The following is a 24,805-nucleotide window of genomic DNA, read 5'->3' as shown; positions in this document are numbered from 1 at the left end:
GAGACTGGATGGCTCAGTCGGTGGAGCGTGCAACTGGTGTTCTCAGGGTTGTAGGTCCGAGCCCCACGTCGGGTGTAGAGATGACTTGAAAAATAAAATCGTTCAGGGGCGCCTGGGTGGCTCAGTCAGTCAAGCATCCGCCTCTTGACCTACCTAAGAAAATGATAATAAATTTTAAAAATAATGATAAAATAAAATCTTCTTTTAAATGGGGGGTAGGGTGGGTGGTGCCTGGCTGGCTCGGTCGGAAGAGCGTGTGACTCTCGATCTCGGAGTCGCCAGTTCAAGCCCCACGTTGGGGGTAGAGAGATTACTTTAATAAACAAAACTTGGGGCGCCTGGGTGGCTCAGTCAGTGAAGCGTCTGACTCTTGGTTTCCGTTCGTGTCATGATCTCACGGGTTTGTGAGTTCGAGCCCCGTGTCCAGCTCTGCACTGATAACCGTGGAGCGTGCTTGGGATTCTCTCCCCCCGCCCCCCTCTCTGTCTCTCTCTCAAAAATAAAATAAAATAAACATTTAAAAAAAATAATAAATAAAGCTTAAAAAAAAGAAAAAAAACGCCGAGGTTGAGAAACCCTGCCCTCTCGTCTGAGGTTTCTTGATGATTTTGCAAATCTGAACAAAGTCCCATTTGGGTCCCAGAATCCATATAAGTCATTCCAAAGAGATTAGACATTGGTTAAATTTACATCCAGATGGTTTAAAACTACTTTGGATTTCACTCGTTATAACCGGGATATGTCTTGCCATGTATTGGAACCTGGTTATAACAGAAAATTAGGTCATTTGGTCACTTTTGTGTCCTTGAAGATAGTCTCAGATACTTTATTAATGAAGCATAGAATGTATGATAAAGGCAGTGAAAAAAAAAAAAAAAAAGGTGATGCTACTGCTGCCTATGAGGGCGTGGAGTCCTCGTGCCTGGTGGGTAAGTGTGGACCAGGGCACACCCTTCCGGAGGGCGTTGGCAGTGTGTCAAGTGCAGGATGTGTATCCTTGGACTTCGTCCCACTGGAGGGATATACCTTTAAGAAGATCATGTCGGAAATACAGACAGGCTCAGAATCCATCGTTCTACTGGCACAACATGGACAGTTACTGGGGCACTTGAAATTCTTAAATGTTTATGTGCCCCCAATTTCAGGCGCTCAGTAAAGTTGCAAGAAAAGTACAAAGAATCCCTGGATAGTTGTCACTAGAGTCCTCAAATGTGCATATTGCCATGTTCGCTCTGTCCTCCCCTCCCCCTCCTCCTCCCTCCCTCTTTACTTTTCCTCTTTACACAGTACACACACACCCCACACCCCTACCCTTATACATACCTGTTTTTGTCTTAAACCATTTAGGTTGCAGCTAGGAAGCCTCTTGGCTCTTAAACACTTCAGTGTCGATTTCCTAACACCAAATAATTCTCTTGAGTACTTGGAGCAATTACAAAGATCAGGAAATTACTATGGATACAGTACCATTATCTAATCCACAGACTTTTATGCCACCAGTTGTCTAATAATGAATAATGTCTTTAGTGGCAAAAGGATCCTCAAGATAATACATGACATTTGGCGCACAGGTCTTTTTATTTATTTTTTAAGTTTATGTATTTATTTTGAGAGAGCGCGAGCGCACACGTGGGAGAAGGGGAGAGGCAGAGCGAGCGAGAGAGCGAGAGAGCGAGAGAGCGAGAGAGAGAGAGAGAGAGAAAGAGGGAGAATCCCAAGGCAGGCTCCAGCGCTGTCAACGCAGAGCCCCGGGCGCAGGGTGGGGTGGGGGAGGGCTCCAACTCACGAAACCGAGACCGTGAGATTGTGACCTGAGCAGAAACCGAGAGTCGGACACTTAACCGACAGAGCCACCCGGGCGTGACTTTTCGTTTTTCTTGGGATGAGCTCTACCCCCGCTGTAGGGCTTGAATTCACGACCCCCAGGATCTAGAGAGTCGAGAGTCGCGCGCTCTACCAACTGGGCCAGCCAGGTGCCCTCCCCGCCCCGCACCCCCCCGCACGTGTCGTTTTAGACTTCCTGAACCCGGAAAGTTCCTGAGTCTTTGTATTTCATAACATTGGACACTGAAAAGCACAGGTCTATAAAATGTCCCTCGCTTTGGGTTCGTCTAGTTATTGAGTTTAGATTCCCCACCTGTGGCGGGAATCGCCCAGAAGTGGTGCTCGGACCTTCTCGTTGTTGCATCCTTTCAGGAGGTACGTGCCGTCGATGAGTTGCCTCGCTGGCAGTGTCTGACTTTGATCATTTGGCTCAAGTGATGATGTCTGCAGGTTTCTCAGTGGCCAAGTTACTATTTTACACTTTGAAATGAAGAAGTATTCTGCGGGGAGATCCTTGGGACTGTGTAAATACCCCATCGCTTACCCAGCACTGTCCCACAGAATTTTGTGTGATGATGGAAGTGTCCTGTCATCAGCACTGTCTGGTACGGTAGCCACTAAGTAGCCACACGTGGCCGTCAGACGCCTACACTTGAAATGTGGGTGGTGCAACTGAGAAACTGAGTTTTTATTTAACTACTATTAACAGAAATTTAAATTTTCCATCGCCGCGCGTACCTAATGGCTACGGTATTGGCATTTCAGCCTTATGCTCAAAGCCACCGTTCATGACTTTTGCCTCCGTCGATTATTGCGGTGGCTGCCAGACGGTCACTTTTCTAATCCCATCGTTTTAGTTGGCTTTCTACTTACTGGAAGGAAGAGGTTTTCCTTTACCCCGTGTATTTATCGGTGTCATCCACATATGCTTACATTTGTCCGGACACGTGTCTAAATTTGGATGCCAGCGCCCATGTTTTACAAATGGGTACGTAGGCCTGTCTGAATGTTACAGAATGCCGTTGTACGGGAACTTACGGCTATGTGTATAAAAACTGGTATCACTCACTACTTTAGTCCTGAAAGCGTACGTTATAATTTAATATGCCTCTACCCTGATACACAGATTTTAACGGCTAGAGGAAAGGGATAAGAACCGGCCTTGCAAAACGTCCGGTAGTTTGACTTGGACACACAGGGCATGTTTCATCCCTCATTAGAATCATGCCGAGTGATTCAACACCATAATACTGATCTAGACGGAAATGCCCTGAAGAAACCTGGTGTGTGGAAAACCTTGTACGTGAAACAAAGGATACGGTTTTATGTCTTTAAAGCCGTACGTGTGTGGATAGTGAGTAGCTGTTTCCGGAGTTCTGTTGTCTTAATAAAGGTGGCGTTAGTTACGGGATTCCCAGCGCTGTTATATTTTCACTGCAACTCTTCCAGGCTGTCTGCACTTCATGATTTATTTTCCCTTCCTTTTTAGGGTAACCTACAGTTGCTGCAGAACTGCTTGGCAGTGTTAAATGGAGACACATAAGCCACACTCCGCCTTTGGTTAAAAAGGGCTGCCTTCCTTCAGATTTTATTTTTGTTTTCTTAATGAGATTAGGCATTTACTGCTCACTGGAAACAAAAGAAACAGCTGACCAAGTGCATCTACTCTCCTTTTTTTCTGAGAAGCGATGGAGCGGTGCCGTCCACGGGTTTTGCGGGTCCGTCCGTCCGTCTGTGTGGTGGAACGCTGCCCTCCTGCAGCTCCCCGTGTGCTCCCTGGGACGGTTGTCCATCACCGTGCGCTCCTCCTCTTCCGAAGCCCAGCGTTCAGTCCTTTTTTAAGTAGCCTCTGTAACTGTCTTTATTTTCTGAATAGCGTTCCTTATGGCTGCCAATCTTATTTCCCTTTAAGTAATTTCTGATGTTTAACCCTTTCAAAGATGCATTGTTCAGACAAGATAAAGGTTGCCATTACCTTGTGTTTTCTTTTGGTGTTTTTGTTACGTTTTGTTTTGTTTTTTTAAAAACATTGTATGCCACCTTAGTTCATCCATGTATCCTGGTAAAAGCATCTTAATCAGACTTATTTTTAATTAATGAACATTTCTTAGAAGTTTTGGGACAGACTTTATGTAATCTTTATAAGTATGATTTCTGATGAAAAGCGACTGCATTAGTATGTTTGCCTTAAACTTGTAGACTAAACCGACTATTGTCAAATAAACCGTGGTAACAGTGATAGTTTTTAACTCTGTGGTCATTGTATCACGCTAAAATTTGGAGTAGCTATAATCAATCTACTCCTTCGTTATGCTTTACAGTGCAGGGCTTCTGTCTTTTTTCTCTGAAAATGGCATGTTGAACCAGGTTCACCAATCCCCTTACGAAAGAATGAACTGCTTCTCTGTGTGCTCTCAGCCTTTCCTAGAAGATGGAATTGGGCAGAGGCAGGTTCGAAACAGCTGTTTCTAAAATACAGGAGGCAGACAGAATGGTCCGTCTGTGATGGTTTCCTGAATTCCATCCCTAGCCGGGCCAGTTAACCCTGCGACACGCCATCGAGCCACTTGATAGTTCTACTAGTGTACGGATTGGTATGGAGAGAGAAAGAGTGCTGTTAACGAACAGCCCTCGTGGGGGGGGGGGGGGGGGGGGGGGGGGGGGGGGGGGGGGGGGGGGGGGAGATTGGAATATTTGGAATGGAAGGCTCCAAAAAGGGTACTAGTTACAATACAAATACGATTGGCCTTTTTAATGTGAATTATCGCCACGTCATTTCTAATTTAAAATTCGATTGTGTGGTTTGGTTTTTTTCACTGTCTAACTTTTCTTCCAGTTGGAAACCACAGGTCTTTGGGTTGGTCACCTTGTAGGTGGGTTCCTCGTTTACATTTTCCCCACCCCTGGTCTAGGTCTTCTGCGTAGTCACCATGATCCCAGCCTTGCTCTCCGGCATGTTCTCTTGCCTTACTGGTGTGCTGGTTCACGTTTCTCTCTTTCACTGGCGTTGTTCCCTGGTTATTCCCTGATGTCGTTTGTACTAACCCCCGCCCCCCCACGTTTGCTTGAGAAATCTGTGTCTTTGGTCCTCCTGTCTGTCCCCTTCGCTGGTGAGAAGACGCCCACGCGATGCTCACCAGTGGATGAACGGGACAGAGAGCCCTGGCTTCGGGACTCGGGTGCAGTCCCTTCGCCGGCTGCCCTTGTGGCCTAGGCAGGTTTGGTTCGCTTGACCTCTGTCTGCCTCAGTTTCTCTACTACAAAGGACATACTGACCTACCTACCTCACAGGGGTGTTGTGAGGATTAATAAACATTGGTACAGTGCTTTGAAAACGTGACGGTGCTGTGTAAATGCTAAGAAACAGCAAGTACGGGGCAAAAGGCAGTAATACAGTGTCGCACCTATCCATCCGCTAATCTGCTTGTTTGTACCAAGGGGGCCTTATTCCGGGCAAGGGTAGGAGAGTGGTAGGTACATCCCTTGGTCCCTGGTTTACATGTTTACGGTGTCTGTTGGGGTGGGGGTAGAGTGGAAGCAGCAAGTTACATATTAGTGTGGGGCAGGGTGCTTAACAAAAACACACATAAATGAGTTGACCGCACTATCCAAGGAAGGGCCTTGTCACAAAACACACAACGAAGGTGAAGAATGTAGGTTACTCCCTCAAGGGCATACTTTAGGAAAGATGCTACTTTGTACCTCCAGAACAATGGAAGTATTCCGCAGCTCAGCTGCTGGTTCGCCGTAAAACCAAACCAAACCAAAAACTGGTTTCAATACTCTCGTGGTGTGGCATTTACGAAACATTCAGGGACCATCTTGTGCCTGGGGGACACAAAGGAGAAAGAGGAAGACGCCCAGTAACAGAGACAAAGCCCTGCACTGGGTAGTAGTACAGGGTTTCTCCCACAGAGTGTCTTTACTGCACGTTCTGAGGGGAAGAGAGTGACGCGAGCAGTAGGAATGAACGACCCAGGAGGAATGAAGGTGGCGGGGTCGGTGGCAGTGAAGGTGGAGGATGGTAAAGAAAGGAAATTGCGAAAGAAAGTGGGGGTCCCCGGGCCGCTAAGGCCCGTGAGGCTTAAAGACTGGGCGAGTTTCTCCTCTGCCCCTAGTTTGGGAAAGCGCCTACAACACAGATTCCGTGGTGAACTGCTACAGAAGTTGAGCTCAAACAGACCTTTTTGAAGTGAGGCACTACGCACAAGTTAACAGAGCAGGGTGGTGGATTTCAAGGAGACACTGCTGGGGGGGGGGGGGGGGCGGGGGACGAGGTGTGGCAGGACTTACAAAGAAAAGAAAACGACCACGAAGCGAAGACGTACTTCTGCGCCGTCTCCTGGCCCCCCGCAAGCCCTGACGTGCTCGCCTATCACCACGTTCTCAGGCGACCGGAAAAATGTTCTCCGTGCTGCCGCAGTACGCGGGCTACAATTGGCGGAAAACGAGGCAAAGAAAAGCAAAACAAAGCCAAGCAAAAGCGGAGAAGCGCGCTTCTACTTTCCTGCAGGCTTCTTTGGGGCGTCCCGGGACGCGTTACTACGAGAAATAACGCCACAGCAACAGCGCGGCCGTATCGTGGGTGCGAAGCTCAGACACACAACCCCACCCCGCCGCGTAGCTAAGCCCAAGCTCTTTCATTCGGACTATGAAAAATCAGGGGAAAGCGCGAACGCAGTCCCCCACTACCACAAATTATGCAGTCGAGTTTCCCACATTTGGGGAAATCGCAGGGGTCAGCACATCCGGAGTGCAATGGATAAGCCTCGCCCTGGGAAAACCACCTTCGTGATCATGGTATCTCCCCTGCCAGGTAAGTATGAGTTGCTCGCCCCGCCTCGACCCACACCCTCGCGCTCGCCACGCTTCTTACACACGGTCACTTGCCCCACGCGGCTTCCGCGCCCCGGATGCCCGCAGCCCCCCTCAGCTCCAACCTCTCCCGTCCGCAAAACAACCTCGGGCGCCTTTGCCTAGCCCCCACGCGGGACGTGCGCGCCCAGGCGGTCCGGGACCGGCAGCCTCTGCGCGCTTGTTCATCTACATACGCCACGCCTTGTCGCGCGCTTCCCCGCGTCGCGGCTCCAGCTCTGGGACAACGGATGTGCTAGTGTCCCGGCAGACCGCCGGTGCCTGGAGCGAAGGATGGGGGGAGGGCGGCGAGGAGTCGGGACCGGAGGGGAGACCCGAGAAGACGGGGTCCCGCGGCGTCCAGAAGCTGCAGGCCCCACCCAGGCGGTGGGTTAAGTCTCCCCTTCCTTGCAACGAAAATTACATGCAATGCGCAACAGAGAATCAACTCAACCTTAAATACTAAGAGTTTTGTCACCAATTTAACACGAAATTGTCTTAATCCTCAGTATGACCTTTCGGATTACGTAGTAACCTAATCTTGCGACAACGAAAGGAAAATTTGAACAGAGGGCGTCAGTCAGGACAAGGCGTCCATTCTCAAGAGTAGATGTGTGGGCTGGGGAGGGGCGTCCAATGGTCTCCGAAAATCAAATGAACGGAAATATCACGTTTTCATCCTGTGGGCTTCGGCTGCCTCTTTCAGCCTGCCCGGATTTGTCTTTTCCTCTTCTGTACAAGAAGATTCTTTCCGGAGATCGAGTGGAGGTAAAGGTAAATATCCTCTTCAGATAGGAGCAAAATGATTGAAGTGTTGTGTGTTCCTGGGTGATCGGGTCCCTGGAGCAAAGCAAGGCAAGAGACAGGACTAGAGATTATTGGGTCAGCAAAGACTTCTCTGAGGTTCTAGCAGCATCAAGATCCGAGTTAACGTGTTGTACGTCCTTTTACTTTACTTTTCTTTTCTTTTGTTTTTTAATTTATTTTGAGAGAGAGCGGGAGGACGGGGCGAGAGCAGGGGAGAGGGAGAATCCCAAGCAGGCTCCGTGCTGTCAGCGGGGAGCCCCACGCGCACCGAGCCCCCTCTCCGCCCCCTCCCCGCCCCCAACCGTGAGATCATGACCAAGGCTCGTTCCCTTAAGGGACTGAGCACCCAGGTGGCCCACGTTTTGGATTGTTAGTTGTTTCAGGAAGTTTCCTTTCTTAGGGTGTACTACTCCTCAAAACAAACAAATGGTTCTCTTCCCTAACCCCAGGAGAATTATCAAAACCAAGAAATGAACATTGATACAATCTTACTACTCTACCGACGTTATTCCCTTTTCCATCAATTGTCCCAATAATGTCCTTTAGAGCAAAGGAAAATTCAAAATCATGTGTTGCATTCAGTTGTCATGTCTCTTTATCTGAAATAGTTCCCAGGTAGTTCTTTGCATTTCATGATGCAGGCCTTTTTGAACGCTACGGGCCAGTCATTTTGGAGACCGTCCTTCAGTTTTTGAGTTGTCCTGGCTTCCCTCGCAAGTACATTTTTGTACTTGCATTTTTGACACGAAGGCTACGTAAATGATACCGTGTCTGTTATGGGTTGGTTTGTGTCCCTCCAAAAAAATATGTTGAAGTCCTAAGTCCTGGTACCTAGGACTGTGACCTTCTTTGGAAATCTGATCTTTGCAGATACAGTCGGGTGAAGGTGAGGTCACTCGAGCGGGCCCTGATCCAATGTGACTGTTTTCCTTACGCGAGGAAGACGGCAACGTGAAGAGACTCGCTGACAGAACACCATGCGATGGCAGAAGCAGAGAGTGTAGTGATGTAGCCGCAAGCGAGCCAAGGCTTGGCTTGTCACCACCGGGAGCTGGGGAGTAACGGGGGACGATTCCACTCAGAGCCTCAGAGAGAGTACGGCCCTGCTGGCACCTTGCTTTTGGACCTCTAGCTTCCAGAACTGTGAGAGAAGACACTTCTGTTTTTTTAAGCCACCCAGTTGGTGGTATTTTATTATGACAGACCTAGCAGATGTATACAGGCCTCCTCTGGGCACCACGTTTGGAGGCACGTGAAGGCAGTTTGTTCTATTACCGGTGGGGTTAACATCGACTACTTAGTGAAGGAGGTGTATCGGTTACCCGTCTCTGTGTAACAGATTGCCGTAAAACTTAGCGATTGGAAATAATGACCGTTTCACTTGCTCACAATTCTGTGGATCAGCGATTCTGGCTGGGTTCCACCGGGCAGTTCTGCCGGTCTCAAGCGGGATCGCTGGAGCCGCGGCGGCCAGCCTGCAGGTCACCTGGGGCCTAGTCGGTCTAGGGGACTTCGGCAGACAGGGTTCACGTTCACTCCGGCGATGTCATCCTCCAACGGGCTAACCCAGGCTTCTTCTCATGGTGGCCTCAGGACAGGCAAGTGAGGGCCAGTCTTAGTGAGCAAGTGATTTTCAACCTTCTGCTTGCATCCCATTTACTAATGTCCCATTAGCCAAAGCAAGTCACATAGCGAAGGCCAAAGTCAGTAGGCTGGGGTGTTGCAGAAGCACCTGGGTACTGGGGCCAGCACTGCAACTGTCGGCCACTGGAGGTGTTCATCAAGTTTTCCCTTTGTAATTATTAAGTGATTTGTATGGAGATAAGTTGAGGATATGTGAATATCCTGTTTAACACAACAGTTTTTAGCATCCACTGATGGCTCTTGCGTTATGATTGCCAAATGTCCATTTTCTAATGCCATCATTCATTCTTCAGTTATCAGCTGGCATCGTAAGGTAGGACTTTCCCTCCTTCCCTGTGTGCTAACGATACGAACTCATGGTTGTTATTTTGTTCAGTTGTTTGTAACCCAAAACTGTTTTGAAATTTATTTTGATGTTCTAATGTTCTCAGATCGGGCCTATAAAAACCCCTTCAGGGTGCCTACGGTGTCCTTCGGACATGTCCATAGCATTTTTGGAGCATTTCCGTGTCTTCTGGCACCAGATGTTCCAGGGCCATTATGTATCTGTCTTGGCTCGTGAAAATTATCTATTTCTCCAAAGAGGCCTGGTTCTTTTTAGTGGGGAGTGGTTTTAGAAAACAAGATCAAGGGGCGCCTGCGTGGCGCAGTCGGTTGGGCGGCCGACTTTGGCTCAGGTCGTGATCTCACGGGTTCGGTTGGTGAGTTCGGCCCGCTTTGGATCCTCAGCCCCCCTCTCTCTGCCCCTCCCCCGCTCACACATTGTCTCAAAAACAAATAAACGTTAAACAAATAAACATTAAGAGGAGGAGGAGGAGGAGGAGGAGGAGGAGGAGGAGACAGAAAGAAAAGAAAAAAAGAAAAAAGAAAAAGAAAGGAAGCAAGATCAAGGCGGTAGGTATGTCTAATGCTACTGTCTTTGCCTCTAGGCCCCTTCAGTGGATAGAGGTAGAGAATATGTGTATTTCCTAACACCTGTCTACAGATGTAGATTAAAAACAATGAGCCCAGGGACAGCTACGTGGGTGGTTCAGTTGGTTAAGCATCCGTCTCTTGATTTTGGCTCAGGTCATAACCTTGGGGTCATGATATTGAGCCCTGCCTCCGGCTCCCTGCTAGGTGTGGAACCTGCTTAAGATTCTCTCTACCTCTGTCTCTGCCCCTCTCCCCCCTCTCAAAATAAATTAATAAACGTAAAGAAAATTCTCTCTCCCTCTCTCTATGCCCTCTCCCCCACTCGCTCCTTCTCTCTCTTTAAAAAAAAAAAAAAAAAATTAAAAAAATAAATAATGAGCCCACACCAGTACCTTAAATTCCAACTCTCAATTTTATGCAAGTGGGTCCTCCTTGCCCTCCACCATTCCATATTTGTTTGTTTGCTTGCTTTAATTTTTTTAACGTTTATTTATTTTTGAGAGAGAGAGAGAGAGAGAGAGAGAGACCGATCACAAGCAGGGGAGGGACAGAGAGAGAGAGAGGGAGACACAGAATAAACAGGCTCCAGGCTCCGAGCTGTCAGCACAGAGCCTGATGAGGGGCTCGAACTCACAAACCGTGAGATCATGACCTGAGCTGAAGTTGAACGCTTAACCAACTAACCGACTAAGCCACCCAGGCACCCCGTGTTTTTGGTTTTGTTTTTAATGTTTATTTATTTATTTTTTAAATGTTTATTTTTGTGAGAGAGAGAGCGAGAGAGCGAGAGAGCATGAGCAGGGGAGGGGCAGAGAGAAAGGGAGACACAGAATCAATTCAAAGCAGGCTCCAGGCTCCGAGCCGTCAGCGCAGAGCCCGATGTGGGGCTTGAACCCATGAACCGCGAGATCGTGACCTGAGCGAAAGTCAGGCGCTTAACCGACTGAGCCACCCAGGTGCCCCAAATGTTTATTTATTTTTGAGAGCAAGAGAGACAGAGCATGAGCAGGGGCAGAGAGAGAGAGACAGACAGACAGACAGACAGACAGACAGATGGACAGAATCTGAAGCAGGCTCCAGGCTCTGAGCCATCAGCACAGAGCCCGACGGAGGGCCCAAACTCATGAACCGTGAGATCATGACCTGAGCTGAAATCAAGAGTCGGATATCCGCTCAACAGACTGAGCCACCCAGGCGGACCATCATTCCATATTTGTTTGTATCTCCTTTCTCCAACAGTAAGAACCTTGACTCCCAACATCCATTTAGTCATTAGCTCAATCCTACAATATACACAACGTTGTTACAGAACTGTTACGACCATACAGCTATGAAATACAAACCTACTATGGGACAGTTCAGTATGTGTTTGCAGTTCTTGTCTTTGGACTTGAAGATGTTTATAGTCGATGTACTGCGCCCAAAAGTCATTTCAGTTGGTTATTTTTTTTTCTTCCAGTGTGGCTACACTATTCATCTCAGATCGCTAGGTTCGGTTATGCTTATGTTCAACGTTAGGGATGTTCCCCCTGTGATTTAAAAATATATGTAAAATATTAATAGAATTCCAAAAGTCAAAATTACAGAGAAAGGTGTACTCAGAAAAGCATCACTCTCTCCTTCCACTCCCCCCCCCCCCCCCCCCCCCGCCAGGCAATTTCATCATTTATCTATTTAGAGAGTGCTAGTCGGGGAGAAGGGGAGAGGGGCAGAGGGGGAGAGAGAGAATCTTAAGCAAGCTCCACACTCAGTGCCCAGCCCACGACCCTGGGATCCTGACCTGACCTGACCTGAAGTCAAGAGTCAGACACCCAGGTGTCCCTAGTCTTCTGTTTCTTTTGGCAAGACTGTATAATTTTCTTGTTTTCACACTTTTCCTACACAAACGGTAGCATACTACATATATTTGGGGGCCTTCCCCACCCCCCCCCCCCACTTAACACAGTCGATGTGTCATACCTAAAGCGAACCCACAAGTCAAGCAACCCTGTCCTAACCTCCTGGAGGCCACAAGGTCAGCCAAAGAAACAAGTAAACAAACTAGAAAACCCAAACGAGGGCTCACCAGCCTTTGCAAAGACTGTGATTTCTCAGTGGGGAAAATGTTAGAAAAAAACGGTGACAAAATCAAACCCCTCAATCCAACTGCAAACTGCAAACTGCTGTGCAGTGCCTGGCTGGCTCAGTTGGTAGACCATGGGGCTCTGAGTGAAGAGTTCTAGCCCTACATGGGTGTACAGATGGATGAGGGAAACAAAGGCAAGAGAAACGTAGCTTAAACTAGATCTCCTTACAGCTTGCAGCCCACTGATAGAGAGCTGAAACATGCAGAGCGTGACCTTCCTCAAGGAGCTCACGGCTGCCGTAGTGCCTTAATGTTTATATTTCGTTAAAAACTAAAAGCAACCTTACCATGACAGCAGCTAGCCCCTCAGGGTCCTGAAAGCCTTGCTTCAAAATTCCTTGGAAACTTACTTTATCTCTATCCCCCCCTCCCTCCACAAATTTAAAAATATATCATCAAGTCACTCCTCACAAGCCCAGTGCAGCTCTTTCTGCCTGCCCACCGGGTGCTGTGCTGGTGCTACGTATAATAACAACACCTTTTTGCACTGAAACGTCTGGAGAAACCTTTCTTAGCCATCTGCTCATGAATCCACGTCATAATTAAAAAAACAAATAAATAAAATAAATAAGAGAACTACAAACTAATGTTCATTTTAACTGGAAGAATCACAGCCAGGCTCCCCCGGTTCTTCTACTTTCGTCCCCCAAGGGTGTGAAGTTCCTCCGCCCACTCCGGCGACAGGGCGTGGCGTATGTAGATGAGCATGCGCGCATTGGCTGCCGGTCCCGGACAGCCTGGGCGCGCACGTCCCGCGTGGGGGCTAGGCAAAGGCGCCCGAGGTTGTTTTGCGGACGGGAGAGGTTGGAGCTGAGGGGGGCTGCGGGCATCCGGGGCGCGGAAGCCGCGTGGGGCAAGTGACCGTGTGTAAGAAGCGTGGCGAGCGCGAGGGTGTGGGTCGAGGCGGGGCGAGCAACTCATACTTACCTGGCAGGGGAGATACCATGATCACGAAGGTGGTTTTCCCAGGGCGAGGCTTATCCATTGCACTCCGGATGTGCTGACCCCTGCGATTTCCCCAAATGTGGGAAACTCGACTGCATAATTTGTGGTAGTGGGGGACTGCGTTCGCGCTTTCCCCTGGTTGTCTGGGTTTGCGAAGAGCAGAAACGGCTTTTCTTGCCCGCGTTGGCGCAAAAGCGATTTTCTGGACGTTCAGTTCTCCACAGTTACGCCTATGGCGTCGGGACAGCAGTCTCGGCAGTGTCTTGGGGTTTCCTGTTTTGTTTTGGTTTTTTTCTTTTTTCTCTCGCGTTGTTTCCTCAAGGCGCTTTCAACGCGTGCTCCTGGGCCCACAGTTTCAGCATCGCCTAGTCCCGCGGGGGCTGGCTGGTTACGACCGCGAAACGCAGCAACGTTTTGTAGAGACCTTACTTTCACGGAATCCGCCAAACTCTAGATAGCAGCCCCTTCTGTAGTACAGGATTCCCAGTTGATCCCAGAGACGCTTGGAGAACCGATCTAACATCTTATTAGCTTTGTCTTTTTTCCGAAAAATTTTTAGCGTTTGGTTTTCGAGACAGCAAGCGTGAGCGGGGAAGGAGCAGAGAAAGAGGGAGCCCCAGAATCTGAAGCAGGCTCCAGGCTCTGAACTGTCAGCACAGAGCCAGATCCGTGGCTCGAACTCACCAACCGTGAGTTCAGGACCTGAGCCCAAACCCCACGCTTTAGCGGACTGAGCTACCCAGGACCCCTGCATTTTAGTTTTCTAACTATACCCCCTGAGAGGTAAGTTCCACGAGGCCAGAGATTCTTGTCTATTTTGTTGATTGCTCCATTCCATACGTGGCTACAACAGTGCATGGCGGCATAATAGGCTTTTAGTATATGCTTCATTAATTAACTTCTAGATCGCGGGGTTAAAAAAAAAAAAAAAGTTTCTGGGGCGCCTGGGTGGCTCAGTCCAGTCAAGCATCCTGACTCTTGATTTCCGCTCAGGTCACGATCTCACAGTTTGTGAGGATCCACCCACCAGTCTACCCCATCGGCCTCCAACCTAGCCTGGTTCAGCCCCTTCTCACTTTAGAAGAATGGGATCATTTTACAAACCATCAGAAAAAGGTAAGTCAGGGGTATGCACCTTAGTTTTCTCCCATGCCTTCCTCTTCTGTTCTTCCATCATGCTTCACTCTGGTTCAAGGTGTAGGGGAGACAGAACTTTACTTTTACCCTGTTAGGGTCTCCAGCAGGGCCTGAGAATTAAATTGGACGTAAAACAGAATATCAGAAGGAAAGCATACAGATTTTTTCCATGTACGTGGGAGACCCCATAGTAACATGAAAACCCAAAGAAGTGGCTAGGTGGGTCTCCAAGGAGCCCTGGTTCCTTTTTTTTTTTTTTTTTTTTTTTCCATTTTGTGTATCTGGAGGCCAAGATCCGGTGGTGCTTAGCGTTCACGGATACTGATGTGTGATTGCATTTAGGCCCTGCACCTGTTTTACTCCACGGATTATGATCCATTATTTTTTTGTTTTATTTAAAAAAAAATTTTTTTTAACGTTTATTTATTTTTGAGACAGAGAGAGACAGAGCATGAACAGGGGAGGGACAGAGAGAGAGGGAGACACGGAATCTGAAACAGGCTCCAGGCTCTGAGCTGTCAGCACAGAGCCTGACATGGGGCTTGAACTCGCGGACCGTGAGATCATAACCTGAGCCGAAGTCAGACGCTTAACCAACTGAGCCACCCAGGCGCCCCTATGATCGATTATTATCATGATCTCGATTTGGCCAGTGGGAACCCTTTCAAAATGGCTCTTGTGTGCTTGACATGTCCACATCAGTGGCACATTGCTTTACTTTTTGGCACAGCTCCATGTTTCAGGGCATGATGAGGCCGACTGATACCCAGCCGTGTCGGCCAGTCTGGTGGCCTGGCTCCTTTGACCCTCCTGTGCGCACCGACCTGGATTCCTTTGAGGGAGGTGGTTACTTCCTGAAATAGGTCAAGGTGCTTTGGACTTCCTGGAGAGGCACTGGAGTCAAAGGCCGGGGAGAAGAGAACACCAGTGCCGGGGTTGGACTCCTTGCCCTGGCTCCATGTATTTTAACATCCCCTCGGGTGTGTGCCCACCCACCCAGTGAAAGTCCCACAGAGGCACAACAGGTCACATCTACGTGGCCTTCCCTTGACTGTGTCGCCACTGCCTGACTGGGTGGCAGGCACTGCTGTGTCTGCAAGGATGTGGGGCCGTACCTTGGAAGCACCCGGCCACTCCCCATGACACCCCGGACAGGAAGCGTCCGCCATGCTAGGGCCCACTCTTGCATTTGCTGGATGCCAAAACCCACCTCCCCCCTCCACCCCTCACCCTGCTAGTCCCCCAAAGCGCCAAAGCTAGGTCCCCAGGGATTCCACACCTCCACATCTCATCAGGCACATCCAGTGAAGGTGGTTGAGGTTTTATCTTTGGTGCCTGTCTGCTGGTCTCTGCCTGTAGATGGTGACATTAGAGGCTGGGGTCTCTCTGTGGCTTCCCGAAGGTCAACTGTTGGACTTCAAAGGCAGGGCCTCCTGAACCCGTGGAGGCAGTGGGACAGTAGCACTGAGACCGGGCTGGGGAGCGAACCAAGAGGAAGGGCGGGGGGCCGGGGAAAACGCAGTCTCCAGTTTGGGAGGCAGAACTAAAACCGAAAAGGCGCTTGTGGTCTCAGAGGTCAGGGATGGCAGTAGCCGGGTCCCTGAGGCCTCAGAGAGCCACACTCCCGGTGCGGTTCCGCTGCCAGCCCCCTCTGTGATGCGCTCCAACTGTACTTTGAGTCTCTGGAGTTTCCTTCCCACAGGAGGGAAGAGAACAAGGACCTTTCCCTGGCGTTCTTCTCTGCACCCACCCGCAGCCCCAACAACCTGGCTCTGTCCCCAGGATGAAGCCCGTTTTCTCCTGGATGGGTGCTCTCTGACAGGCCCTCAGTGTCTCCCTCTTCAGGCCCTGCCAATTTAGCCTTAAGGGCCCAGCGCTAAGTCAGCCAGCTGGTCAGAACCCACAGGCCAGCTGCCTGTGTAAGTAAGGACGTGAATTTGTGCGCCCGACCGACTGTGACGACAGCTGCCCCCGTCTCACTCCACCCCTACTCCCACTCTTCTGCGCCCCGACTCTGACTCTTAAGTCTGCGTTTTGCCGCCACACCCCACCCCACCCCCACCCCCGCTCGCCCCCTCCCCTTTCTGCATACAGGTGGAGACCCCAGCGGTCCGGTCGTTCCGTGGCCAGAAAGCGGGTAAGATAGAAATATTTCATCCATCTCCCTCTCCCTCCGTCCGATGTAGCGGGAGAATCGGTACGGGTGGATTTACCACCCGTGCACAGAGTGTGAGTAATCACTGCTCTCTCAGCGGGAGCGCCCCCAGCCCCGCCATCCGTGGCTACAAGAACAGGTGCGAAGGCACGGGAAAACGGAAGTGTACCCGGACCACCGCCCTGTCCTCAGACTGACAAGAAACCTGAAGGGGCCGCTGAAGTTCTCGTCGCGACTGGCAAGGCCCATGAGGGGGGCCCTGCTGCATTTCGTTTCTGCCAGTGTCAGCTTCGATGCAAGCGCACAATTGGCGATGGCTTGGAAAACCTCAGAGTGACAGTTCTGTCCCACGAGTAGATTAAGCTGGTCGAGGAAGAGGGTTTTCTGTCTCCGTAGAGCTGTGTATTTATAGACCCTATGAGAAACAGGGAAGGAGGAGACAGAGAGACTGCAACTGGGAGCGACCGACGCAGCGACCGTCCTCGGAGGCAAGGCAGGAGATCGAGGAGGGGGAGTTTTCATGAAGGACGCCATGGTTGTTCCCGACCCGTGTGACGACCTGTACGCTTGTCAGCCTCGAGGGCTTGCCGAGGGCAGAACCTCTTTGCCCACGCGTTTGTCTGGAGCGGGAGCAGTGGGCGAGTAAAAGTGGGGAAGGGCGCGGGACGGCGTGGGGCTGAGACAAGGCAGGAGCGGCGGGGACGTGGAGCGTCCACGGGCACGTGCAGGTAAACTGCGGGAAGAAGGCGCAGGTGTGTTCCCTGGCGGCGGCACACGAGCAGACGTAGGCAGGTGTTCCCTATAGGTTTTACTTACTGACTTTGGCCTGTGGGAGAGGGGCTGCCGCGAGGCTGCAGGTGCCCGGGGCGGGGCAGAGTTGGGGCGGGGCGCTGGGGGGCGGTGCCCCCCGCCCCGTGGCGCAAAAGCGACAGGCACTTCCTTCGAGCCGGAATCGAACCAGCGACCTAAGGATGCCCACACGTATCCAGCCTACAGTCCTCCGCTCTACCAGCTGAGCTATCGAAGGGTGCACGCTGACAGGCCCGGGTCATTGCTTCTTCTTGAAATGACGGAGGCCACCACACTGGCAAGCCGGAGGTCCGGCATGCCTTGGCGTGGTTGGAAGGCCCTTTAGAAAAAAGAGCAGGGCCGACGCTGCCCCAGCGCCCCTTTCCGGGCAGAGGGAGCATATCCCCTGCGTTTGGCGGTTGCCCGGCCGGTGGCCCCAGCCTCCCGGGTCGCGATTGTCAAGATGCCTGGGCCGGGGCTCTCGCCCGTTGCATTTCCCCTCCCGGCGCTCCTTTCTACAGGTGGGGACTACAGCGGTCTGTGGCGGCAGTGGCGAGGAGGGGCGTCGGTGAAGCTCGCGTGTTGGTTGTGCGGCGGTGGCCTCGCGGAGGAGCGGAGGAGAACCCACTGGGATGGGCACTAGGTAGGCGGCTGCAAACCGCCTAACCACCTGCTGGTTTTTAAATGCCTTTAGTTCAAAATAATCCTTAGGCCAAAATGACATTTTTTTGGTGTGGCAGATTATGCCACCATACGAAGGCAATATCGTCTTGCCTGGATTATGCAAGCCTCCTGAACTAACTGACTGATTTCCCTGCTTTTGTCTTTAACAGCCTGATTTCTTATTTTTTATTAACAACGATAATAATAATTATAATGGTAATTATTATTTTGGGTGCCAAGCGGAGTGGGAGGCGGAGGACTCAGATGAAGGCACTCCCCTGCTCAAAACCTCCCAGCTCGGGGTTGCCTGGCTGGCTCAGTCAGTAGAGCATTTGACTCTTGATCTTGAGGTTGTGAGTTCGGGCCCCCGAATTGGATGCCGTGTGTGTGTGTGTGTGTGTGTGTGTGTGTGTGTGTGTGTGTTCCTTCTTCCTAAGATTTTATTTATTTTTTTTTTATTTTTTTTTCAACATTTATTTATTTTTGGGACAGAGAGAGACAGAGCATGAACGGGGGTGGGGCAGAGAGAGAGGGAGACACAGAATCGGAAACAGGCTCCAGGCTCTGAGCCATCAGCCCAGAGCCTGACGCGGGGCTCGAACTCACAGACCGCGAGATCGTGACCTGGCTGAAGTCGGAAGCTCAACCGACTGCGCCACCCAGGCGCCCCCTAAGATTTTATTTTTAAGTAACCTCTACACCCATCTTGGGTCTCCAACTCACGACCCCAAGATCAGGAGTCGCATGCCACACCCACTGAACCAGCCGGGACCCCGATGTAGACCTTACTTCAAACACTAAACAAAACAAAAACTTTTGGTTCACTCACATTTAGAGTGTTACAATGATCTGCGCAGAGCGGAGTGGTCTCTGGAGATGCCTGATGGTCTGTTCTGAGGAGCAGCCAGCAGCATGATGGACCCGGCCAGGGACCACTTACACCTGAGACGGACTAGAGAAAAACACTCCCAGAGATGGAAGTCCAAGTCAAGAGCGTCACCTGTACCCAAGGAGACGGTGGCGGCAGCAGCGAGTACCTGTGGTCGATTTCCAGGCGGAACTGAGACAGGTATTCTCAGCCGAGATGCCAAGAGGTGGTTAAAGTGGTACTGGAACATCTAGGTAGCTGATTTCCAAGTGAAGTAAAAATATTATCCATGGGGGGCGGGGGTGGTGATGGTGTGGGACCTCTTACAATGATCTACAAGACCCTCATGATCTTATCACCAACCTAGTCACCTCTCTGACTTAATTTTGTACAACTCTTCAGTTTTGCGCTGGACGCAGGGCCTCCTTGCTATTCTCCACACACAGTCCTACCTGGGCCTTTGCGCTAGCCGACCTTTGTGCCGGGGATGCTTCCTCCCCCGCCCCCTCCGTGATTGACTCCCTCACCTCCTTCAAGTCTTTGCTTGAAGCATAGCACCTTCTCGTGTAACCTCTTCTGAGCACCCACTAACAGCTAACACACTAATTAATTTACCTATTGTGTCCATTGTTGATTTTCTCCCACTCCCTCTGCCCCTTCTACAAAAAAAACATGAACGCCAAGAGGCCTTTTTGTTACCAGTTCCTCAAAGTGTCTGGCACAACAACAAACAGTTGTTGAATGGGCAAACAATGTCATCAAAGAGAACAGAATATAAAAGGAGGGTCCAGGAGCCAGGGTTCAGCCAGGGGGAAGTGCCGGGTTATCTTGTTTCATCACCAGAGACTTTCTTAGGCTGAGAGCTGCAGAACTCTGAACACATAAGGACTGTTCCTGCACTGAGACTGTTTCCTGCACTGAGACTTGACCAGACTCTAGCATAGCTTCTAGCAGCACAAGGTTCTGTCCCTAAGTTTGACTTCCAGCCTGAGGAAGTTAAACACCTGACACAGGCCCCCAACCTGTGTTGTAAATAGGGCATTTATTAAAAAGGGCTTGCGACTGCGAATGTGGATCTCTTACAACTCTGAAGGGTCCCTCCCATCTCAAGGACTTTGAAATGTGATGGGGAAGGAAGTAGGGCCTATCTCCCAGTCTGTGGGAGGAGAGCATCCTCAGTTCAGTAACTGCCAGCTAACAAACACAACCGCCTAACAGCAGTTACACCGAACTACCCTTTGTAACCTTTCACTTCTCTGACTGGACTGAGCCCGCTTCCTCTCATTCTTCCAGGAAAACGCCCAAATCACCTCCGCACAAATCGGATTGGAGCTCAGCTCTTTCCCCTACTGTCAGTAGTCACTGAATGACATCTTTTTTCACCACTTTACTTACTGTCTGCTGCGTTTACCTTTGACGGAGTCCAAGTCAGAAAGGACCAGAGGGCACTTGGTGGGGCCACCCTGTGTGCGTGGTGGGGTGGTAGAGGGGGAAAGGGCTGAAGGGCACCTGACCCTGGCTGCCCGGGGTCTCGGGCGACACGACTGGTTGCGGTTGAAGGGCACTGTTTAGCGTTTTACTTAGTTTTTCGTTCTTCAACACTTAGAATCCTGGTTTTTCTTCTAGCGTTACTAGGTCAGGCTACTGCAGGTTACTGAAGCCCTTTTATTCAGAAAGTCGCCATGGCTAAACATTGCCACGACTTCTTACTAGGGCAGCTGAGCACTTAACGTCAAGCGGCAGAAAGACCTTTCCTGAGTTTTCGATTATATTTGAAAATGAGTTTCGAACAAGCGAGGACAAAAATGGGCCGAAAGTTTCTTTTTGTTGAAAGGCAGGTTGACACCACATCCGAGCCCTGACTCGCCACCACTCCCGCTGGGCGCCGGGCGACCCCCGCCTTCTCGAGTCTCGCTGCTAGGTCCCGGACCCCTCGCCTCCTGCCCACCTGCGCCCCCCCCCCCCCCCCCCCCCCCCGCCAGGCATCGGCGGGTCTGCCCGGCCGGCCACTAGCACATCCGTTGTCCCAGAGCCGGAGACCGGATGCGGGGGACGTCATGGCAAGGCGTGGCGTATGTAGATGAGCATGCGCGCATTGGCTGCCGGTCCCGGACAGCCTGGGCGCGCACGTCCCGCGTGGGGGCACGGCAAAGGCGCCCGCGGTTGTTTTGCCGACGAGCGAGGTTGAGGCGGGGGGCGTGCAGGGAGCGCGGGGTGCGGAGGCGGCGTGGGGGAAGTGACCGTGTGTGTGAAGCGCGGCGAGCGCGAGGGTGCGGGTCGAGGCGGGGCGAGCAACTCATACTTACCTGGCAGGGGAGATACCATGATCACGAAGGTGGTTTTCCCAGGGCGAGGCTTATCCATTGCACTCCGGATGTGCTGACCCCTGCGATTTCCCCAAATGTGGGAAACTCGACTGCATAATTTGTGGTAGTGGGGGACTGCGTTCGCGCTTTCCCCTGGCTTAGTGCGTTTCGAAGAACAGACCGGCCGTATGCTCACTGTGTCCCGGCCTCTTCTTTCTTTCGGGGGTTGGCGCTCAGAGCCGCCTGGGACGCCAGCAGTTACGGCGCTGGGTAGTCTCGCTGCGGTGTGTTTGCGCTGGGGCAGTGGTGGGTTGCTGCAGGTGCTCTCGGGCTTCCAGCCTGAACTGCACTGGGGGGTCACGAGAGTTTTAGCGCTGGACGGTGCCTAGGGCCCTTTCGACGCTTGCTCTAGTTCTTCAGGTAGGGTTAGTTCCTCGTTACGTTGCGGTGCTAGAAAGCTCCAGCTGGCCCGGTCAGGAACTCTCAACTGCCTTCTTTGCACCTGCTGGGGGTGTGATTTTACCATGACTATTTCTGGAGCTGGAAGTAGTTGCATTGGCTGGTGGAGGTGAAAGAAACACTCACCAATGGGGTTTACTTACTTCTACGGTTTTGTATAGTTTTAAGAAAGATTCCTTCCGGTCCCCATCAGTCAATCCGGTTAAAACATTTTTGTGTCAAATTTAGGGCTGGGGTAGCTCTCTGGATACATACTGTATTAGTTTTACTTTGGTATTATTAGCCAAAGAAAGATTACTAACGGAGATGGCCCGGCCTTAGCTCTGCCAATAATCACCAATAATTGAATTGTTGTTGGACCTCTGGTAACTGTACGAATCATTTATACCTTGTCAGTTGCGTTCAGTACCAAAGTCAGTTATTCTAGAAAGCTTCAGTGTCAAGTCCTTGTGAAAACCATAGTCCAGTTCTGAACCTGAAGTGCTGCTGGTTTCACTTGGAAAGCGTGAATCCAACTGGTTTTTTCTTTCACTTTTCTTTTCTTTCACTTTGATAGCTACATAAGTGACCCCAGTGAGCCTTTTCAGAAAGGGTAGCAGCTGCTTGCCACAGCGTAGAGGCACACCGGGGCAGGCACTCCCCCAGGGCACTGGCATCCGGAACTGAGAAATATGCTATTGGTTTAGAGTCTAATCCCCAAATTGGAGTTAAGCCTCCACTAGGACCAACCTTTAGTTTCATGACAAAATAAGTGGAAAAGGTTTTCAAAATTTGGGAAAAGTTGAGGGGATGACTCTTAATAGCTGGTTTCATTTCTTCACAGTACTTTTTCTAGGAACCAAACCATCCACAGGATCTCGGGAATTACCGTGCAATGTTTTGTCACTGGTTTCGCCTGTTCTGTAAAAGCTGAAACCTACTACTGTCTACGATACCCTACCTAGTCCACCAAATTTAAATTTTCTTTTTTTGGTAGCAGACTGGTTTACTGCAAAATTTTGAGACTTTGAGATTGTAACACGTTGCAGCCCTCTCCAGCTGATAACACATCCTAAATATTTTACTTCAGTTTCACAATACTGCAACGTGTCTAGTGAGGAGGCCTTATGTCCCTTTGAGGGAAGGGATTGTAACAAAGCCAAAGTGTCCATTCCAAGAACGTTATTGCCCTTTAATTTGGGAGGCTACCAGCAAATCATCTACATATTGAATAATTAATTGTAGATCCCGCTAGTGGGACTGTAAATGTCCTGATTTCCTTCAGAAATCTTTTCCATAAATATGGGATCCCATAAATAAAAGCAAAAAGAATTTAGACTTGTCCACTAGAGGGACAGAAAAACAAGCAGAACATAGATCAGCTACAGAAATAAGCTTTGCAGATGACAGTGCTTAACGTCAAGATCATTGCAGAGTTAGAAACTATAGGAGTTAATGGTAATGGAGTAACAAATTTATTTTTCTAAGATCTTATACAAATCTATATATTGGTCAACCATTTCATCTCATAGATAAATGTCTCCTAGACTCTTTATAGACAGTGCTCTTTTAAAATGATTAAAATATCTCGTTTTTCTAATTCTTTTATCACTGGTTTTATTCCTTCTAATTGAGTTCTTAACAAAGGGTATTGTTTTACACCTGAGTATGGCTTATCTTTTTGTTATTTTTATTGGTTCTATGTCTCTAAATGAGTACCATTATTCCCTAAGGCCCAACTCCATACATCTGTTTCTTTCGGCTCTGTCTTCTCCAAGTGCAGTGAGAGACTGTCACTCTCCGCCATACACCCCTTTTCTTTCAGAAGGCACATACTTAGCAAATAACTGGGGACCTTTTCCTCCAGGGAGCTTCACCAGTATTCCATCTATAATACAGAGTATGCTAGCCTTTACTTTGCACAGCAAGTCTTCCCCAACATGCTAACAGGAGAATCAGGACAAAGTGAAAACATTATGTTCCTCAGTCAGAGGACCTAGCTGTATAGGAACTGCTGTATAGGAATAGGATCAAGTAGAAAGGTGACCTGAAAAACCAACAACCTATATTGTTCTCTCACCAGCTGGAACAGAAGACATTTCCAGGAAATTGCAGAATAAGCAGCAACAGTATCTAGCAGGAAAAGTAAGGCTATATTAGGCCAAGGAAAGTCTTTGACACACAAAGTTGGTTCACCAGTTCCCACCTCTGAGATTCTCTTAATCACCCAAATTTGAACCATTTACTGGTCCTTCCTTCCTTCCTTCCTTCCTTCCTTCCTTTCTCCCTCCCTCCCTCCCTCCTTCCCTCTTTTCTTCCTTCCTCCCTCCCTCCCTCCCTTTCTCCCTTCCTTCCTCCCTCCCTCCCTCCCTCCCTTCCTTCCTTCTCAAAGTTAGCTAACATATCGTGCAATAATGGCTTGAGGATTAGAATTTAGTGATTCATCACTTACATATAACACCCAGTGCACATCCCAACAAGTGCCCTCCTTAATGCCCATCACCCATTTAGCCCACCAACACCCCCAACACCCTCCAGCAACCTTCAGTTTGTTCTCTGTACTTAAGAGTGTCTCCTGGTTTGCCTCTCTGTTTTTATCTTATTTTTCCTTCCCTCCCCCTATGTTCATCTATTTTGTTTCTTAACATTCCACGTGAGTGAAATCATATGATGTTTATCTTCCTCTGACTTATTTTGCTTAGCATAATACAGTCTAGTTCCATCCACGTAGTTGCAAATGGCAAGATTTCATTCTTTTTGATTGCTGAGTAACACTCCATTGTGTGTGTGTGTGTGTGTGTGTGTGTGTGTATACCACATCTTCTCCATCCATTCATCCATCGATGGACATTTTGGCTCTTTCCATACTTTGGCTATTGTTGATAGTGCTGCTGTCAACATTGGGGTGCTTGTGTCCCTTCAAAACGGCACACCTGTATCCCTTGGATAAATCCCTAGTAGTGCAATTGCTGGGTCGTAGGGTAGTTCTATTTTTAGCTTTTTGAGGAACCTCCATACTGTTTTCCACAGTGGCTGCACCAGCTTGCATTCCCACCAACAGTGCAAAAGGGTTCCCCCTGCTGACATCTTCCTGAGTTAAAGAACCATCCAGAGGCATGTTGATGCCTGTCCTGCTATAGGTAAGCCAGGAGTCCATACTAATTATTTCTTAGTGGAGGGTTCTGTCCTGATTCCTTTGTTCCTGAAACCTCTTCGTTCTCTGTGGTCTCTTTCTACAATCCCTCTTCCTATATCTTGGCTTGTTCCACTAATGACATACATATAGCTTTCCCTTCTTCTTTTGCTCCCTTCATAGGTTTTCCACAGTAGGGACT

The 24,805-nt window shown here is 49.8% G+C and overlaps 1 protein-coding gene, 1 long non-coding RNA gene and 4 other non-coding genes across 7 annotated transcripts; 3 read left to right on the top strand and 3 right to left on the bottom strand.

The window, feature by feature from the left end:
* Positions 1-6,484: 6,484 nt before the first annotated feature.
* LOC122478641 lies at positions 6,485-6,648 on the bottom strand. Its single transcript, XR_006296131.1, has one exon. It is a non-coding gene; the product is annotated as a U1 spliceosomal RNA (small nuclear RNA).
* Positions 6,649-7,141: 493 nt separating this feature from the next.
* On the bottom strand, positions 7,142-16,949 carry LOC122478633. 2 transcript variants are annotated; one of them, XR_006296124.1, is made up of 5 exons: positions 15,531-16,949; positions 14,250-14,361; positions 13,539-13,542; positions 11,388-11,573; positions 7,142-7,518 (listed from the first exon to the last, which is right to left on the bottom strand). It is a non-coding gene; the product is annotated as an uncharacterized LOC122478633 (long non-coding RNA). The 2 variants fall into 2 exon arrangements; XR_006296123.1 differs by having other exon boundaries at positions 16,018-16,306.
* LOC122478640 lies at positions 13,089-13,252 on the top strand. The gene has a single exon (XR_006296130.1). It is a non-coding gene; the product is annotated as a U1 spliceosomal RNA (small nuclear RNA).
* LOC122478632 (SNRPN upstream reading frame protein-like) lies at positions 16,949-20,687 on the top strand. The gene is given in 4 exon segments (XM_043572176.1): positions 16,949-17,838; positions 18,694-18,822; positions 18,825-18,851; positions 18,854-20,687. Coding segments are annotated over 3 exon segments (186 nt in total). The 5' UTR covers positions 16,949-17,838; positions 18,694-18,770; the 3' UTR covers positions 18,961-20,687.
* Positions 17,344-17,433, bottom strand: TRNAY-GUA. Its single transcript is given in 2 exon segments — positions 17,344-17,379; positions 17,397-17,433. It is a non-coding gene; the product is annotated as a tRNA-Tyr (tRNA).
* A 337-nt stretch (positions 20,688-21,024) lies between the features above and the next one.
* Positions 21,025-21,188, top strand: LOC122478639. Its single transcript, XR_006296129.1, has one exon. It is a non-coding gene; the product is annotated as a U1 spliceosomal RNA (small nuclear RNA).
* The last annotated feature ends 3,617 nt before the right edge of the window (positions 21,189-24,805 follow it).

Source organism: Prionailurus bengalensis, unplaced genomic scaffold (genome assembly GCF_016509475.1).
Source record: "Prionailurus bengalensis isolate Pbe53 unplaced genomic scaffold, Fcat_Pben_1.1_paternal_pri Un_scaffold_121, whole genome shotgun sequence".
Classification (NCBI taxonomy): Eukaryota; Metazoa; Chordata; class Mammalia; order Carnivora; family Felidae; genus Prionailurus; species Prionailurus bengalensis.
The sequence above is the reverse complement of the archived record's forward strand: the minus strand, read 5'-3'. Positions and strand labels throughout refer to the sequence as shown.